This window comes from Daphnia pulex, chromosome 7 (assembly GCF_021134715.1).
Source record: "Daphnia pulex isolate KAP4 chromosome 7, ASM2113471v1".
NCBI classification, from domain to species: domain Eukaryota; kingdom Metazoa; phylum Arthropoda; class Branchiopoda; order Diplostraca; family Daphniidae; genus Daphnia; species Daphnia pulex.
The window spans coordinates 5,020,970-5,041,621 of NC_060023.1; the positions used below are offsets into that span (position 1 = coordinate 5,020,970).

At 38.5% G+C, this 20,652-nt stretch overlaps 1 protein-coding gene across 2 annotated transcripts; it reads left to right on the forward strand.

Moving 5' to 3' along the window:
• The first annotated feature begins 8,544 nt into the window (after positions 1 to 8,544).
• LOC124197846 (LIM/homeobox protein Lhx3-like) lies at positions 8,545 to 19,105 on the forward strand. 2 transcript variants are annotated; one of them, XM_046593396.1, is made up of 7 exons: positions 8,545 to 9,004; positions 13,292 to 13,466; positions 13,923 to 14,125; positions 14,339 to 14,406; positions 14,496 to 14,596; positions 15,594 to 15,760; positions 18,458 to 19,105. In XM_046593396.1, the coding sequence occupies exons 1-7, from the start codon at positions 8,899 to 8,901 to the stop codon at positions 18,706 to 18,708; spliced, it is 1,071 nt and encodes a 356-aa protein (XP_046449352.1). In that variant the 5' UTR covers positions 8,545 to 8,898; the 3' UTR covers positions 18,709 to 19,105. The 2 variants fall into 2 exon arrangements, with proteins under 2 accessions (XP_046449352.1, XP_046449353.1); XM_046593397.1 differs by having other exon boundaries at positions 13,926 to 14,125.
• Positions 19,106 to 20,652: the final 1,547 nt, after the last annotated feature.

The following is a 20,652-nucleotide window of genomic DNA, read 5'->3' on the forward strand; positions in this document are numbered from 1 at the left end:
AAAGTGAAGGCCAGGAAAGCGTAGCTTCGTCTGTCATCCGCTAGGAACGCGAGGGAGAGTAAAAAAAAATGACGACTAGGCTGGGTGGGAAACTGGTCAAAATTACACTTTACTAGATTGGGAATAACTCGGCCAATCTAATTCGGAATGTAAATTCCTTTTGGATTGGTATTAAGGGATGGCCGAGAAAACTTTTGGTTGAATTTGTTTTTTTTTAAGGTTAGCATTTACCCAAAAAGCGATGCCAAAGACTTCCTAAAATTGTTAAAATTTGAAAAAAAACTCAAACTTTAACATTAAATATCTCCCGAACGACAGAAAATATTTAAATTCTGAAAACACAGGTGAATCCGGAGTAAAAAACTGGACATGCCTGAATTATTTCAGATTTCTAGGTCCCATAGCGGAATGGGAAAAAAAAGGGGGGTCCATGGATTTGGTGCGGTTGAGTGGTGGATTGCTTGTTAAATAGAAGAATTAAGTTAAAATAAAAGTATAGGAGTGATTCCCATGCATTTCTCTACATTTGGTTATTTTTTCGTTAAACTATGTAATATTAATTTAATTAAATGTAAAGAGGAAAAAATAAAGAAAAACAATTTTTAGGGTTTAACGGAACAGAGCCAGGGGCAAAACGAAAAACCATTTGTCTCTGCAACGGATGGATTAAATTTATTGAAAGACGCACTAGTGAAAAGGAAATTCATTTCTCTTTCAGAATTACTGTAATTTTATTCATTCTATTGAGTATAAATTGAGATACAATAAAAAAAGTAAAGATGTCTTTCTTTCGATCTTTTTTGGTCGTTTACTTGGCAACAGATGGCTGTACCATTTAACCCGGACCCAAACAACATCAAATAAACTAAATTATCAAATACTTAGAAACACATTTTTTATAAAATAAAAATACTATCTTAAACTAGTAAGAAAACCCTATCAAATAGCTATCTGGGTTTTATAAAAATATTTATATGAGTATCAAAAAATTGAAAACTAAACGTCCAAATTTTTTTTCCCGATTCCCATTTTTTTGTTTTCCCATAAAACTCAAAAAATAAATCAGAAATTCAAGAAAAAAAAGTTAAGAGGATAAATAAAACATCATTTAAAATACGCTGTATTTATTTCAGAATTTTGAAACAAATTGCACCTATCAAAACTGCCCTGTACATTTTATCCCCGCGACATACATAGCCCCGGTCTACCCCTACATAATTTCACTGTGGGAATAGTGGACATATCAAGAGTAAATGTTGGTTCTGGCTGAAGGTATTAGAGAACCAAAAAACCTGAAACCCATCTTATAGCTAACAATCGTATAGCTACAAATCATGCACCAGTTTCTCAACCCGAAAGTAATATAGTCTCCAATAATAAAATAAGCTAAGTGATTTACAATTGTTCCCCCTCTCCCAAAAATGTGATTGACTTGTTTGCTGACTCTGCGGCTACCCATCATATGACAGATCAGAGGAATCTACTTATTAATTTTGTACCAGCTGAACCAGGTCAATGGAATGTATCCGGAATTGGAGATACTATCCTATCTGTGATCAGACAGGGAGGTGTACAGATAACGTCAGTGGTGAACGGAAAATCCATGGTAGGTACTAACCTAATAATTAGAGAATTTAACAATTAATGGTAAGACTAAATTTAACTTTTTTTTATGTTTAATGAGAGGAGTCCTCCTGGTCAACGGCCTAGGGGCAAACCTATACTCAATAGGAAAAGCAAAGGCAACAGGAATAGAAGTATTCTTAACCAACGACACTGTCTCCTTCACCCGGAATGGAATAGCTCTAATAGAAGGAAGAAGGGCTGGAAAAACGTTGAATCACCTCAATATCCAGCCTATGTTTTACATACCCAAGACCACAACAGCCCTCAGAGCAACCAAACTCTTACAACTATCAACCTGGCACAAACGTTTTGGCCATGTCAACAATAAAATCTTGTTGAAGATGGCATCTTTGGGCTCCACTAGTGGACTAACCCTATTCAATGAAAACCCATCCACCTTTTCTGGATGGTGCATCCTGGGGAAAATGCAGAGATTCCCGTTTAACATTAGACATGAAATAGCTACTGCGCCAGGTCAACGGATTCACTCGGACATCTGTAACCTGATCCAAGTAACCGCTCCCAGCGGCGATCGCTACTTTGTAACCTTTAAAGATTATTATACCAACTACTGCATAACAACTATTAAGGAATAAGTCGGAAGTTACTACTGCCCTGAAAAAAATTTGTCGCAAAAGTGAAGAAACAAATTCGTAAAGACGTCAACTGCATCAGATCAGATAACGGTGGGAAATATCTGAATAGTGAACTACAAAGTTGGCTGAACAAAGAAGGAATAAGTCATGAAAAAAGTGCGCTTTACACCTTCCAACAAAATGGGGTCGCGGAGAGGACGAACCGGAAATTAATGGGAGCAGCAAGGAGCATGTTGTATGGTAAGAAGGTTACAGTAGAACTATGGGGATAAGTGGTAGGCCTAATGTGTGCAACGAACATCCAAAACAGGGAAATCACCAGTACCAACGATGTGACTCAATTCGAACTCTGGGCTGGATCCAAACCAGATGTATCATACCTAAGAATATTTGGATCGCCCGCGTTTTTCCATATACCGGACGAAACAAGACGGGAATTGGACACAAAAGCTGTGGAATGCATATTAGTTGGATATTTTGAAAACTGGTGAAACTTATAAATAATTTCGCATGTTGAACCCAGTCACACGAAAGACTATTATCAGCCTTGATTTTTTCTTTCGAGAAGAAGCTACCTACAAAGGCGCATCAATGAATGAGGCTAATTACGATTAATTATTCCCCCTGCATGAAGTAACTGCATGGTAAATATATTTTTTCTCTCTCTGTTCGGAATAGTATGCCGTGTCTACTTACGTACCGAAATTATGTGTAGTTGAGATGAGTTGAATGACACGGAAAGAGAAATGTGTGCCCTGATCTATTGTATTAAGACTGAGCGTGAAGTATTTTACAGTTAGATGGATACTTTAGATTGACTCTTGGACACTTTTACTAACACACTGCCGCCCCAATGCCTCTCGATACATGAAGTAGGGTAAGAGAGGGGGAAGCACAAAGGGTTTTCAGGTTAAAGGCGGTTGTGCAATGGGGCCACCTGTGGGTCCCTTAAAATATGTACAGTTGAGTTAAGCAGATTGGAGGTAATTCAGCTGGATGTTGCAGCCATCTGTTGGAAGTCCATTTCATTTCCAACACTCTCTATTCCGTGAGTATTGGGTCTTTATGCAGCTAGTCTTACTTTTATATGAGCCAGAAGTAACACGAGAAAAATCAAAAGCCGATGATAATGATCAAGAAACAACAAAATCACAACCAATTGTGATCCAGAAAAGATTCGTAAAATTCGTCATCGGAAAAGTCCAGGAATAGAGGAAACGACACAACAACCCGATCAAATTGAAATAGACAAAGATCCAGGACTAAACCAAGAGATTGGCTGAGCTTTTGGCATTGATGAAGAAATAGTTCAGAGGCAGTGGTCAAATAGAACATCTAACAGAAAGGATGAAGCAATTCAAAGGGATTCAAGAAACCTTGGTAGCTGATAGCTGGAAGAAGATAACTACATCCCAAAAAGTGCCAAAAAGCTACCAAGAAGCGATGACTTCAGAGGACGCCGAAAGCTGGGAGACGGCCATAAAAGAAGAATTCTTATCGCTGATGGAAAACAAGACGTGGGACCTAACCCCACTTCCAGAGTGTCGTGCAATCATTCAAAATAAATAGGTCTTTGACCTAAAAATGGGCTACAAGAGCACACCACCGCGTTTTAAAGCCAGACTGGTGGCCAAAGGGTTTACACAAGAATATGGCGTCAACTGTGAAGAGACATTTGCCTCTGTCCTAAAACACTCCGTCCTTCAAATTGTATTGGGCTTATAGCCTCCCTTGATCTTAAAACGGTTTTACTAGATGTCAAAACTACATACCTGTATGGAAAATTAGACGAGGAGATTTTCATGTCACAACCGGAAGGTGTTGTGGTGCCTGGACGAGAGATGGAAGTATGCAGACTAATCAAGAGCTTATATGGCCTGTTATAATAAGTTCAACGGTGTTTTGTGTTGAGATTAGAAACTATGGTGCAATACCTTTTAGTTTAGTTGAACACTTTGGTGCTAAGAAAGAATGAACTGCATTCTTTGTTGAGACAAGAGAGAGTGAAAAGCAAGACGACACAAGTCTTGCTTACTGCAGAAAAAGAGAGAGAACGAACGTTGACGTATCACACAATACGTTGAAGCAACGACGAAAGAAAACATTCTCAGAAGTAGAGAGAAGGTTAAAAACAACACAACCCCTTAAACTGAACGGAGCGTGAGAAACGATAATTTACTGTTTGATTTAGAGTAAATCTAATTTTTACTTTAGATTTCTTGGTTTCTTCTTAATTTAAAAAAATGGTGATGATTAGTCCAGGAATGTTATTGTTGTCAGTTCACAGAGAAAATCGCATTAAGAGGAATCTATCCAGTTTCTGAACTTGGTTTGCGTTTGTTATGCTGAGATTCACTTTGTTCGCATTTACGCTTGTGACAATTGACAAGAACATGATTATTTAAACCACAGAAAGAACATAGGCTAAGTCTTGCGATTGTTAGTTGTGAGGACGTCGACGTTGTGCTACATTAAACAGCCATTTCACGTCCTGATTGCTCTTGAGATTCGCAATTAGCAAACATGGATTCAGCTAGTAAAAGTTTTGGCCATCATTGTCTCTCTTGGTTTACTTTTAGAAGTGAATGACTTTAACAAAGATTCTAGATTGATTAAGCAACCCGTTTCAGCAGTACTGAACTTAAAATCTTGGGCTTGTAAAATCTAGATCATGCCAAGCAAGAATGATTGCTCTTTTGTTGACATTCCCTCGACATTAAGTGTAGGAGCATTGTTGTCATCCAGAATTTGTACTGGGCATTCAATGGTGCCATTGAGTATTCCGTCCAACTTAGTGGGCATTCAATGGTGCCATTGAGTATTCCGTCCAACTGGTGAATTTGTACAGATTATAAATACGACAGTGGTAAATAAAAGTTAATCTCTGGGCCCATAACCTGTTGAGATTAGAAACTATGGTGCAATACCTTTTAGTTTAGTTGAACACTTTGGTGCTAAGAAAGAATGAACTGCATTCTTTGTTGAGACAAGAGAGAGTGAAAAGCAAGACGACACAAGTCTTGCTTACTGCAGAAAAAGAGAGAGAACGAACGTTGACGTATCACACAATACGTTGAAGCAACGACGAAAGAAAACATTCTCAGAAGTAGAGAGAAGGTTAAAAACAACATTTTGGTCAAGTTTGGTCTAGTCAGGAGTGAGATTCCTGCATCTACTACCATCATCAAGAGAAGAGTTCACAATTCTCGCCATTTTTGTTGATGGAGGTCTAATCTGCAGTAATCCAAAAATGAGTCTCAAGCGGATCATCGAACATCTGCAAGAAATATTCCAGGTCCGCACCATGGATGCAGAACGATTCCTTTGAGTTGAAATAAGCCGAAACAGGAAGAAGAAAGAAGTAACAGCAGCACAACCAGTATTCACCTTGGCGCACTACTGAAGAAATTCAGGATGGAGAATCGCTACCCAAAACCAGTACCTGTGGACCCGCATACACACTTGAGTACCAAGATGTTGCCGAAAACTGAGAAGAAAAAGGTGACATTGAGAAGATCCCGTATCGAGAAGGTGATAGGTCCCTTTTATATCTATCCATGACTACCCGCCCAGATCATGGACTCTACTTAAAAACACAGCAACCACCAGGTGATGCAAGGCTACAGTGACGCAGACTTCGCAAGAGACCAAGACACCAGGCGATTCACAATTGGATATATCTTCCTCTACCATGGAGGGCCTGTGGTATGGATAAGTCGAAAAGAAAAATGTGCAGTACTTCCTTATCAACCACAGAAGCGGAATATACAGTCATGCGTGTTAGTTTCTTGAGCAGGCAAATTTCTCTGTATGATTTTATTTCAAGTTGACAGAAGGTATACTAAAAAGCATACCTTTCCTCCTCTTTGGATTTATTTTGCGCTTTTCCATTTTCTTCTTCTCTTCCTTTCGCTCTTTCAACTTTCCCACCAGAATGATCGAAAATGAGAGGTACAGTAAGCTTCCTAAGCTATAACTTCCGTCAACTTGAAATAAAATCATACAGAGCAGTTTGCCTGTTCAAGAAGCTTACAGGCATGACTGTATATGTCTGAGACCTCAATAAAATGGCTAATAGCCTTCACATTTTTGAAAGAAATCTGTAAAGGAGAATAAAATTTCAAAAATTTAACAGATGACTATATTTAGGACAACCAGTATAAGGTATATTAAGCGCGTGTGGTTTCATTTGTTTCTACTTATATGGTTTGTTTTTGGTTTAATTGTTGTGGTTATTATATGGTACAACTTCCATTGACATATCTTTATACCTAAAGAATTTTAAAATAACATATACAGTCATCCGTGAAAGTTTCTTTAGCAGGCAAATGGCTCTCTGTGCTTTAAGTTAAATTTGACGGAAGGGATACTACGCTGCCTACTGTACCCCCGGTATTTTACGCCTTTTCCTCCTTTTCTTTCGTGGGTAAAGGAAGAGAAGAAAAGAAAGAAAAAGAGAAAAGGGCGTAAAATACCGGGGGTAAGGTAGGCACCGTAGTATCCCTTCCGTCAAATTTAACTTAAAGCACAGAGAGCCATTTGCCTGCTAAAGAAACTTTCACGGATGGCTGTAGTTTCCTTCATGTTTCAGTTTAACTTCAAATGATCATATCGGCAAGCTAACACGGGCGGACGTCTCAATGGTTTTAGGGTTCTATATAGAGTGGTGTAGGTTGCGTAGATCAGTACGTATGGAGGTAGCATTATCTCTATATTCTCATGATCGAATTAAAAGAACTCCTTTGGGGCGGAAACGAGGAAAAGGGAGTGAAAGAGTGAACGCGGGTGTGTGTTGGGATAGATAAAGGCCCCCTTCCGACATCGAACATATGGGCAAGGATTAGCTTCTCCTTGACCGTGAAAGTCATCTTTGGGCGCATTGGGAATTACAGCAAAATGTAAGCTCCGACTGCATAAGTCCGATCAAGCTTTTGCGGTACCTTGATACCTAGAAGTGCGTGATTAGTTCGCTCAAAAATGATCAAATATGAATGAATAAATAGGCCTGTGATTTAAAATGATTTAAAGAGAAAATAAAACACTATTCATTGTATTCTTGAAAGTATAGTTCAAACGAATGAAGAAATCTCTGCGTACACAGAAAACCAAAACATCAGTCTAAAAAACACAACTTTTGTACGTGGAAAGAGTCGGCGCAAACTATTGAGAGGACCAACAAAAGGGCCAGCAGCACAAAACTCTCCAACAATATTCATCTCCATCGTCTATCCGGCAGCACTTCTTTGTTAACACATGTGTGCGTGCGTGCTGTTTTCATAACAGACAGAATGCGAGATGGTTTCAATGAAGAGTTGGACAGATGGGACGCGAATGGGGAGACTGCAAAGAGAAAGAGAGGGGTGGAACTGATCGGTATCCGCCTCTCAGTGGGGGTTGACTCCGGACCTATTATCAGCCGGTAGCGACCAAAGTCTCTCGACAATCAAGATACATGAAGAGTATACGATATGATAAAAAAAAGGAAAAAGAAAAAGGATATACATACAAGCTATGCACATCCGAATCAAGCCAAGACCCCCCGTTGATGGTCGTCATCTACTGATCATCCATTACTGCATCAGCCGCAGTGGAGCAACCTGTTTGTATGTGTTATCGAGTCCCTTTTCTATTGTGTTGTTGTCCCGACACCTTAATTATCTAGTCATAGGGGGGTGACTAATTCAATTGACTTCACGTCATAATTTCTGATCATTCTCAAAACATATCCCTTTCACCATTTAGCTGACTCTATATACTTCACTGCATGCGCTGCACAAAAAAGGAGGAGCTTATTGCATACGTCGTGAGCTGGAAGAAACAGCTACACCCAAAGAGTGTGTGTCCAATTCCGCATCGAATGCGTCTTCCACCTGCGCAAGCGCATCCTCCTATATGGCAACAATCTTTATTTTTATTTTCTTCAAAAAATTCGAAAATCAAAAATTTTGGCACTGAAACCAATACCAAATTCTTTAATAATTTATTTTTAATAAACCGGCGATTGTAAGAGCCTTAATAGGTCAACGACGTGATAATTAAAAACATAAATCAATACTATACTTAATCAACCAGAACCAGACTTTTAAATAATACTATGTCATACTCTTTTACCTTTTGGTATATTGAACTTCTTGAATATGTGCAGTTGTGCACAGAGGGAAAGAGAGAAGTTGGGTGGGTTGGCGGTGAACTTTAACAGACCAATGGGTAAGAGGCGAATGGGCTGGGCTTATAAGGGATGGCGCGCCGTCTTCTGGCGTGTGTTGGGGGCGATGCAACCGGACGTGTAATCCCGTGTTCAACCCTCTTTTCGTGCGGAAAATTCTGGCCGTTCTGTCTCTATGGGCATACTGCCACCAGTCACAACTAACGCGAGTAGATAGGAGGGAGAGTTGCACTCAACGAAATTAGTATTCCTTGCTACTAGAAGCTAAGAACTTGTGTCCTCCTCTGTTTCGCAATACCGGATAAACTGTCGTTTTTTCAGTTTCAATTTTTTCTCGATTTAACTCACCGCTCGTTTAGACTTCCTTAGTTTTGTTAGATCTTCGGCAGATCAACTGTAGTTATAGTACATTTTTGAGAATTCCACGGGGATAGTTGATCCCAGTGAAATTACGGAAAACATTGGTTGAGTTTCACAAAGAACTCTCACCGATTCCTTTGAATCTGAATTATGGCATTTACACCTGTCATTGAAGAATCAGTTGGAATGGATTCACCACATCACCAGCACGGCGAAGTTCTTTTATCCCTTCTTGCTCGCCATAAAAGTTTAGAAGGTAAGGAATGTTGAACATTTTAGACATTTTATTGCAGTTATAATTTGACATTTGTATCGTTACATCTAATTTTTTATTATTATTTAGTATTTTACTGTTTGATTTTTCTTTGATTCAGGTTCAGGTTTAGAAATCGTGTTACTTAAATTAATAGTGAAATTAATAGCTCGATTCCGAATTTAAAAAAAAGATTTTTCAATAGTAGCAAAGTACCGTGTAATACAATATTACTTTGTGTTTACAGTATATAAGTTTATAATATCGGACAAGTCTATGCGTCCAAAGGAAATTGCCGACAACAGCCGACAACTACCTTAAAATTCCAAATCTATTCTAAAAAGTCGAAAACATTCATGACTAATCAGTATAAAAGGCGAGCTATTTCCACGAGATTCGAATCAGCTACCGGTAATATTGGCAAGCAATCCCTCACTCGAAAAGGTAAAAAAAAACACACAAAAAAACACACTTGGGTGAAAGCTGTTTTTCAAAAAGAATCCGGAAAGAGGCTTTTTAATAATCCGTAACGAGTCTGTCTAGCACAGAATCGCTAGACGATTCTAATGTTGCAAAGGCCGTACATAGAATAGTATAGTTTATATTCAAGTAGACGAAATTTTGATTATTAGAGCTCCCTAGCTTTCACAGATTATTCCATGAAGGTTTATCCAAAGTTGCCTTGAATTTGAGTGTCAAAGAGTTATCCGTCCTTTTTTCCCGCTTCGCTTTATTGACAGATAACGAATGAAACATAATTGCGGCAAAAGAAAAGCCTAGATAAAGCTATAGGCTCGATGCGTAATTGATATTAGGTAGACTATGATATACTTGTTTTCATCGAGCCACAAATGTGAGTACATAGCCTACTTTAACTCAGACCGTTTAGGCCAGCAGGGAAATAAAAACATCGGCAAATTTAAATCTTTATTTTGGAACATCAATGAATGTTGCGCGCAGTCACTTGGAAGGATGATGAGAGGATATTTAAGGGTATCAAGTAGCGGCTTGTGCTTTCATTGAGAGAGCTTAGCTGAACGGCAAAAATACACACAAATGGTGCATGTTGATTTCATCGCTCAGTGACTCTTGAGATCAGTGCCTGACTATATGCAATTACGCACATATCCGTAAACGAGCCCTTGAACCTTTTCTACAATCAACTTCACTGTTTCCTATACAAACATGGCACACAATACTGTAGTTGATAAAAACAAGAGATTCTTGCTAAACATCGAATGGGTCTAGCTCTTTTGACTGTATTTCAATTCTGGAATAAAAGGCTTTTCTTTGATCAAAGCGAAAAACGGAATTCTAAACGTCATTCGCCCATTTTTATGTGTACCATAATTGACTCACTAAGGGATCTACGCTTTATTTAACTCTTACCGAATCTTACCGGTTAGGGAAGTAAACAAAACAATTATTTAATTCATTAAATCAAATTAATATAGACCAAAATCTACGAGTGGCTTACTGTCACCAATTCTCTATATGAAATTAATTTAATCTTACTATTGCAAATATGAAGTGAACCTGTAGACATCCAGCATTGAAGGTGTTAAGCTAAATGGAGGAACTGCTGTTAGTTTGGCGCAGCTGATATATATGGGAAGGTGGTCGGAAGGCGTCGGAAGGTTGGATTGGAACATGAGGGGGGAAATGCAGTAGGGTTTTTATTTTAGGCCACTACTGCACGTGACTTGCCCGTTGTCCTGGACGGCGCTCGACACTAGATAATCACGTCAATAGACACACTTTGCTGCTGATGCAGCATTGTACTCTATAACTTTTCCAGCAACTGCCATCAAGACAGATAGGGCTTTCCTTCATCTGCACATGCTATTATTTGCTTGTGTTTCACTACTGTCCCACTACATCTGCAGCCTCATAGATAGAAATGTGGGCAAAAAACCTCGATCGTTGTAATGAATTAGTATAAGCTGTTCAAAGCGTTTATTGCTGGTCATATTTCATTTAGTCTCTCTCTATGCAGCAAGCAAAAACATATTGCCTTACATTATTTGTTGAAAATTAAATTAGTAAGAATTTGTTCGACGAGATAATTACTCAACGACGCCAATTTTTTTTTTTTTTAGTTTTTGGCGTAAACCGAAGCGCTTCTTTCGTGTAGTGCCGTTGGAACAATTGAAAACATGGTGTGTCTAAAATCATGAGAAAGCTTAAATTTTAGAGGTAGAGTTTTACCGTTTGGAATTTTCACTAATCTAGGTTGACGCACAACTCTAGTCAAATCACATTTTTTTTAACCAGTAAGTTTCAAACTTCCCTATCAAACTAAACTGCAAAGTATAGATAAGAATTTCCTACGAATGAAAAGACAATAAAATGCTTAAAACGTTTTTTCTGCAATTTACTATAAGCGGCATAGTTTTGTTTTTAATAAATTGTCTTTAAGTTCCGCATTTTAATTGTCCGTGTTAATTGTCTTTCAGTCCTATTAACGTAAAAAATACAATTCGTTCAAATAAAGATGCCTTTCTAAATAAGCTAACTGTCATGTAACTGAGAATCAGCAAACTTCTAATAATTTGAGAGTTGGAAATGTGCAAAAGAAAACTTAATGCTTCTTCACTACAATTCTGGTATATACTAACAAATACTCGTTTTTGAAAAATACCGTGCTATAGCCTACGACATCAACTTGCCAAAATCGTATTATTCCAAACAATTTTCTCATTTTTTGTTAATGCTATCCGCTCGTACAAGCGGACGGTTGGTTTTTTCCCCTTTCCTCTTGGGGACCACATACTATAGAAAGGGGGTTTTTCCAACTGATTCTAGCCTAAGGAGTACAGAGATGAAGGATTGTTGGCACGAGCCACTCGACGATGACGCGTGCTACTGTTGGCATAATCAGAGGTTCCCTTTTGGTTTCCGTCCCCTTTGTGTGGCATGGGTGTGTGTCAATCGGCAAGGGATTTTACCTCGACAGGTTGGTGGGTTCTTTTTTTGGCATGCAGCCAGCAGGGCTTTGTCAGTCGCGTGACCGGCGGCTTGTCTTTGACACGCGCCTATGTAGTCTACCTCTGATCAGAGTAGCAGCAGCCTAGAATTTTTTTCTTCTGCTAGATTTAATTCTCTCCCATATTTTCTATTTGGTTTTATATATCTATAGAAAACAGATAGTACAAATCCCTTTTTTTTCCTCCTGGCTTTTAGCAAGCTTTATGACTAGACTAATGAGTGACTTATTTTTCATAGTACTACTGCTAATGCTTAATGGATAAATTCGGAAATATTCTTTTATTATCTAGTTGGCGTGTTCTAAAATAAACGGCGAGTAAAGATCAACTATATAGGCTATATGTAGAAACCTATTACTTATTACGGTATCCTACATCACAAATATCCTCCTCAGAATCTGAACCATATTTAGGCCTAACAACAGCTGAATTCCCGATAATTTATATAAATTGGGTATTCCTTGTTACTAAAAAAAAAAAAAAAATTAGGGAACGAATGATATGACTGTAAGTTTGTTCAGCTTTCCAATATTTTTAATTTCGCAAAACATTAGCACAATACGTTAAACTTCAAATATTCACTAAGCCAACTTTACAGAGGCAAAGTATATTGTAGGCCTATGCGCTTTCAGCCCATGACAGGTACTACATGTTCGGAAATTTGATAGAGATTCAAAAGTTTTTATTTGAAATATTCATACAGTAATTTATTCGGATAGGCCTACCAATTTTCCAACACAAAAAAATTTAATGCTTTGGCCAACAAACAACAAAAGCACTTAATAATTAACTTGTGTGAAAGAGATCATTTCAGTGGTCCAAGTGAAGCCTTAGACAAAAGTTACGCAGTGGTGAACAAACAAACAGCACAGCAGCAGTGTTGTTGCTGCATGGTGGGAGTCTGTCTCTTGTACATCTGCTCAATGAGCATATCTAGCTAGCAGCAAACATGGACGAGAGTATAAGTGAAGCACTTTCTACAAGGTCCGAAGGTCGCGTGTTGTGTCACGTGACCCGTCTGGTTTGTTTCCATTCCCATCATGAATCGTTCCATTTGCTCTTCCATAGGACATCGGATAAGAGATACACGGATTAAATTGATCTTGATCTCGTTTTTCCACTAGTGAATTTAATTTGATTATTTCTCGATAAACAAACTCTTTCGAATAGTGTACCAATAAAACTATAAGGGTGGCGACGGGCTGCGACCGGTTGCCAACTACGAGCTTGTATATATTTGTCATAGAGTTATTAATAATCAATAATCATGTACAATTTGTTATTTCTGAATTTTCATGAACAGCTACAATTCCAAGATGTGCTGGCTGCAGTGGGTTTATTCTTGATCGTTTCATCCTCAAAGTGCTCGATCGTCCTTGGCATACGGAATGTTTAAAGTGCATGGATTGCGGCACCCACCTCGTTGACAAATGTTTCGTCAGAGGCGGAAGCACCTACTGCAAGGAAGACTTCTTCAGGTAGGCATTAATTAATGTTAACTATTGCAGTCCTTTTTATTTACGAAGCATAGTAGTTGAAACTTGAAATGCTCAGAGATGTATGCTCTATAGTAAGTGAACAAGGTTTTCCTATACGGCAGCAAAAGAAAATGCATCGTATTTATTGTCATATCCAAATTAAATTTAACCAAACTTAGTTTCTATGAAAATGAATACGATAGAAGACTTCAAAATATATTTAGACAATTAAAACAAAAAAGATTCTTTTAAAGTCATATAATATGATGCGGTTAAATCACTGTGATAAGCTTGGAAAGACCGTAGATTTAATTGACCTCTTATAAATAACATTTTATCCAGGCTCTTTTTTCGCGTCTTACAAAATAGTATAGGCTAGTACGGAAATTCATAGTCACAGACGCTTATAACATCAGCCAATACAAAACTAACAAATGTGCTTCGTTTCCCCTTAAGGAGATTCGGTACCAAATGTGCGTGTTGCGATCAAGGAATCGCTCCGTCGCAAATTGTGCGACGAGCGCAACATCACGTCTACCATTTGGAATGCTTTCAATGCGTTCTCTGTGGCCGTCAGCTGGACACGGGCGACGAATTTTATCTGATGGAAGATCGCAAACTTGTCTGCAAAGCCGATTACGAATCCGCCAAAACCAAAGGTTCGCACTTTTCAGAATTCTAAGACTATACATAATGTCTGCCTTTTTAGTTCAGTTAATAGCGGTTAATAGTTATAACCACATTCTAATAGTTTTAAAAAGATTGTGGACGACTATTGAAATATCATACTAAATTAGTGTCCATCAAACTATTTTTTAACGTAGCAGTAACCAAAACGCCTTCACCAACGCAATATAATTGTTCAATTACAGAAGGAGAAAACCCGCCCAAGCGACCGAGGACAACCATCACAGCCAAACAACTCGAGACCCTCAAATCGGTAAATGAAAATTTCCAGCAATTATTTGATTTGGAATTTTACGAAATTTAAAGATGACCAACTTTGCTAATGAAATACATTTTACACAGGCTTACAACGCCAGTCCTAAACCTGCGCGTCACGTACGTGAGCAACTCAGCCAGGATACAGGTCTCGATATGAGGGTCGTCCAAGTTTGGTTTCAAAACAGGCACGTATTTATTTTATGGTACATTATGTTCATTTCAATTCGATCAAGCCAGAGCTTTATTCGGCCGTTCCTTAAACTTAAAGCTTATGTCATACTAAAAAACTGCAAGGAAACAAAAATGAGAAGAAAATAAGAACATCTATTAGACTTTTAAAGTTTTGCTATACCGTTCTTTTATGCAAAAAGTCTGAACGAATTTAAATGTTAAATCGTGATGAATTCAAGCGCAAAAACCCCCATGGACTGACAGCTCCAAAAGAAATTTTAATAGGTATAACTTGCTACAGTAGTATCCGGTATGTATATGTATACTCTGTACGAAACGACTGAAATATGTTCATTCAAAAGCCGGGATATATTATCGGAGTAGTTTTTGTGTGTGAAATAAAGAGGAGTGCCTTTTCTTCTTCTTTTTCTTGTCGGAACTCTTGAAGAGTCTAGCTGCTGCCTTCCCTGGGCTCTTATATTCTCCGCCCATCCCGAACGCCCCACCACCAGAGGCCCATGGAACTGGGGACCGCCCCACTTTAATTTTCTGGAAGCCCAATGAATGCGCTCCCCACTCGGGAGCGAAGCCATCTTCTCCCGTCGTAGCCATGGCAACTGTTCCTCCGCATTCTCAATAGATCCTTCCCAGACTGCGCAGTTCTCTTATGGCTTCCTCACAAAAGATCTCTTTCTAGTTTTCTTTTCCTTTTTTCCTTTTTCCCTTTTTCTTTTTTCCCTTTTCTCCCCATGTTATACCGTTGCAGCTTCCTCTTTTCTGCTCTCCGGTAACCAATGTCTGTCTTTTTGTGTGGTAGAGATGCCGAATATTTTCATTTCACATCAATAATTCCTTCCGATATAAAAGACCGGTAGATTTAGTTTCACTAAACTATACGATAAGCGAATATTCCACGAACGTTTATGTGACTAAAAATGTATCGAATGTACAATAACTGCATGCAATAAGATTTTTTTGTGTTATTAATATATTTTTGATGGATTCCAATAGGCGTGCTAAAGAGAAACGATTAAAAAAAGATGCCGGCAGAGCTCGATGGGGTCAATACTTCCGCAACGGAGGCTCGAACGGGGGTACACTCGGAGTCAACAAAGACGGCAGCAGGGCGTCCAAGATCGAAGATTTGAAAGACGATCTCATCATTGGTTTTTCTTCAGGTAAGCCGTTTACCCCTACATCCCACTGTGCTCCTTATATAGACACATAATGAGAACTTAATCGATCATCAACGTCATCCTTATTATACTCGAAAACCAGTTATAAGCGCAAAAGTCAAATAGTCAAAGTTAAAATGGAAAAGTTGAAAAGAAAGTATATATGACCATTACTATTGTGGCCAGATATATAGCTAGATAATTCGATTAGATACCACAACATAATTCAGTGGGTTCCGTGGAATGACACAACAGTCGGATAGACCCGAGGCGATCCCCCTTTCGAAAAGCTAAAAGCCCCAAAACCTGAAAAGGGCGTGTCTATTTGATCGACACCCATATGGTAGCTATAGATATACAAGGGTGCAAATGATATAAGAGGAGGAAGGAAAGTTCAAAGGTCAATCTCAGCAGACATGAATATTTGATTTACAAGTCATCGTTCTTCCACGACCCTCATTCTTTTTTGTTTCCTTTTTTTTTTTTTTTGCTCTTTCAATTCATATGCGCGTTTTATTTTGGTTCCCCTTCCTCCCTGCAATATAGCGTGTGCACTAGGCGTTGTTGACTTGCTATTGATTTGTCCAGCCTGTTGTTTAGTCCTCTCGAAGGTCTAGATCGGAACAGATGGGCGTTGTTTGACTATACGGCACTTTACTCGTGATAACCCGTGAAGTTGTTGGCTAATATTTCTATATCCGTCCCACTAGTCGCTCTCTCTCTCTCTTTCTCTCTCTCCCTCCTGCACATTCTATTTAGTCCTCTCCCTTAGCTGAGCTGCCATAGGCTCTATCGCTCCTGTGCGCCTCGTAAACTCCCCTTTGGCACATTAGACTGTTTTGTCATGTGTGGCGTATATAGATGGGACGATACAATGCTGAATAAATTACGGAAACACATGACGGATCATTTGGATCGGTAGCCGCCATTAGACCAGTTGAGGGGGGGGGGGCTAAAGGGAATAAGAGCCGGTCTTGATGGATAGGCTAACAGCATAGCTTAGTAGCTTACTTTTATCGATATATACGCCGTCAAGAAATTTGAAAAATTATGACCCGTACATTTTGGGTGGAAGCATTTTACTTTTACTATGTAAACGGGATTAATGGATTTCTTCTTTTTTCAATCTATAGCTGGACAGGGCATATACGTTTTTACCACAAGCACAGAGATCTAAAGGAAGACTTGTGTAACATGTCGACCTGATATCAGTTTGCGATACTCTTACGTCTATTGCACGGAATGTACTGCTATATACTCTGTTTGTTTTCTACATGTCCGTAGTATAGCCCATATACATATAAGAGGCGGACCTGGATGGTCCATCCTTTGTCCAGACTTGATGAGGCGTAGGAGTCGAGAGCAGCGCAGAAATGGTTTAGCATTCTGCTCTATAAGTACTATATACTATACTCTGTAATATGTGTACGTACACAGTGCTATTCACGAGTATGATTTTAATCAGCCAGAAAGGAGGATAAGTCTTTTTTATCTCAATATATGGGGTCCTCTTTTTAGAAGCTATATCTCCCCTTCTCCCTTTTCTCTTATTTCCCTCTCCCTCCCTGTTTCTCCCCCCTCTCTCTCTCTCTCTCTCTCTCTCTTTATATGAACCTTAAAATAGGGACGGAGAGGGCGTCCTTTTTTTTTTCATCTTCGTCACTGTGTTTGCACCCTCGCGATGAATATGTACGTTTTGCTTCCCTCAGAGCCAATGAGCTAAGTAGTTGCGTTTGGGGAAGAAAAGGGAGAAAAGAGCTGAGATATTTCCGATTGTGTAACACGAGTCAAATAATATCCGCCCGTTTATCCAGATTTCATCAGGGAAATAATCATTGGATCAAACCTGTCCATGCCACAGATTTTTTAAATCGTTTTCGGCGTTTATTTTTATTTGCGTGCATTTTACAACATTCTCGGATCATCTAAAATATTTGTCGATTCATAAACTGACTACAAAGAAATAAATCGGACGCAAGTAGACAGGAGCACGCCTATTTTCGAACCTAAACGTTTTATTTTCCCGCTTTAACGATCGATCTGATTTCCCTGCTGAAAATTCAAAATCAATGATATTTTTGCAGCACATTCGACTTCCCCGAAACAGTTCAACGTTTAGCCGTGCTCGTCTCGCGGGAAGTCATCCTTTGATGACGATGCTCGAGACGTACTATAGGCCTATAAAATTGTTGTAAATATATTTCCAGAGGGAGAAGGTATAAGTCCGACTTCATTAGTCATCCACGTCGGCCTAGGGAATCAGCCGACGCCGCTCGAATCCGCTTTACTTCCGTCTCGCTATTTTTCTAGCTTCTCCGGAATGGCTGGAATGGGCGGTGAGTGAACGAACGATCGAGCCTAGCCTTCTCTCACATTCACGTTTGCTTCTAGGAATTATTAGACTATAAACCTTCTCCGTAAAATCAATTCAAAGGAGGGGAAAATTAAGCAGCAGTTAGGAAAATCGGTTATCGGTGATGATTGAGAAATTGGAAAAAGAATTGCTAAAAGGACTATTTCGAAAAATTATTTTCAGTCTCACGAAGTTTTTTCAATTTAGCAAACGCTCATTTTGTTTAGTGGTTTCATTATTATTTATCGAAGTATATAGCTACGCAATTGTTTGAACATTTTTTGTTTTATTCGATCCATTGAAATGCTTTTATAATTCAGTAATTGAAACATTGTCTATTTTTATAGGTCGCCACGGTGGATTAGGTTCGCACAATGGCAACCCTTTAACGCCCATGACGGGTGCGTCAATGTCTGACATGGGCGGTATGGGTCCATTAGCTCCGGCCAGCGCATCCAGCGACATCAGCAACATGAGCAGCAACAGCAGCGAGCGGAGTAGCAGCAGTAGCAACGGACACTACCCCGACTTCCCACCGTCTCCCGATTCGTGGCTCGGCGACGTCACCGATGCCGCCAGCTCTGGACAACCTTTTTGAATTTGCATGCGGTTTTTAGGTGCGTCGATTATTTTTTAACCGGTCTGATTTTTTAAAAAAATAGTTCGCATACCTTGAACATGCCCTGAAAAATCAACGATAATTTGTTGTTTGAGGAAATTGAGAGCAGTTTTTAATGTGAAACTAAATGGTTAGTTTTTTCTCCCGTCACTTTTCTTCTAAAAGAAAATTCACCAACCAAAAGTAAATGATCTCAATGGTTTCCTGTTTTGTTGTGACTGATATATTTGTGTTACTATAATTATTCTGTGCACTTTTTTTTGTACTATTTGATCGTGAGACCAGTCGAATGATATAAGACGCTACAATTCTTTACTGTTCGATCAACTGCCGCCGTTGGGCCCAATTATCTCCTGCAGAAACCGAAAAAGAAAAAGAAAAAAAAAACACAAAACCAAAGTGGTAGATGTCTTCTTAGTTCAAATGGCTTTTTTCGACAGAAATTGTGTTCTGTGTATTCCCCTACCTGTAAAATATATATTCCTTCAACAAAATCTTGATTTAAATGTTTAGAACGAATAACAAGTTTTTTTTAATAAGCACGAAAAAGATATCGGTATTCACGAAACACACAGCACGATGCTTCTTTGTAATAGCTATCGAACGAAAATGTATCCCGAAATTCATTGGAAAACTATATACATCAGTTCGATGTACCTTCATAATCTTGTACCGGTTTTTTCCTCTGCAACTCTAATTCACTACGGTAGATGATTCAATTCATTGGTTCCTTATTTATTAGGCCTATATAATGGCTTCTAAGTTCATTTTTACCGAGAACATTACAATTTATGGGATTCCATACTATATTGGGTTTAATGTCGGGTAAAATAAGAGAAAGTTGGAAAATCAAATAGCTGCAAGTTTGGAATAGTAGTCATTGTTAGGGTTGTAGAGTCTGAATATGTCAATAAGAAAATGGCTTGTTGCGAGTCTTTTGTCCTGTAAAAAGAAACGATAAATCGTTCTGTCGTTATTAACATGACGGACTTTTCCCTGTTTCCACTGTAGGTGCCACAGAGGGGGGAGAGCTGCAATCACCAGGCAGAGTGGCAGACAAATGATTTGTCAAATTTATTCTACCCACCCAACCATTCAGCTAATGGACCGTTTGTGTAATGTGTGTAGGCTAAGTGTAAAAAAAAAATGAATAATAGAGTATTTCGAGTTTGAGCCGATTTGAGTGTTTGGACTTTATCAACAAATGTTTGATCTTTTCTTGAAATTAACTTTGAAATTTGAATGTGGCGAAACCTTCTTTAATTCGCGATACATTCGCACCAAACATTTTTTATTATTTTGTGAAAAGTGGTGGAAAGTTAGCGTCCTTAAGTCAGACAGACTTTCCAATTTTACCGTCATAATACACCAATCGCTTAAAAAATTATGTTTTAAAAAAAAGTAGAAGCTGGAAACGGTAAATTTCTATGACTCCTGAACGAACAAACATTTTTTAAGTGATTTGGGTGGATGGCTTTAGAATTATTGGGCTAGAAATTTGTTCGCTTTCGTAAGTAACCAATCTAGCGCATTGCGTGGTTTCAAACTTTCATATTTATCTCATTTAGTAATTTTTGTTTACTTGGACCATTTTAACATTTCTTTTGTTTTCATTGTTAATCGATTAATAGTAAGTAATCGATTACGATTGATTGAATATAGTCAGATCGTGAATTTCATAATTAAATTATAGAAATTAGATTTATAAAAAATAAATGTATTCATCTCCGTTCAGTATTTGTTTATTCCACTAACGAAATATATTGAAATTCAATTGTTTTTTCTTCTGAAGTCAGAAGTGTTTAAACGTGAAAAATTGAAAATAATAGGTAAATTTTTTTTCGTGATTCTCGGGAAATTCTTCACCTTCATTCTTGTTTTATTATTATAAAACAGTTTTTGATCGTATACAATTACCCATTA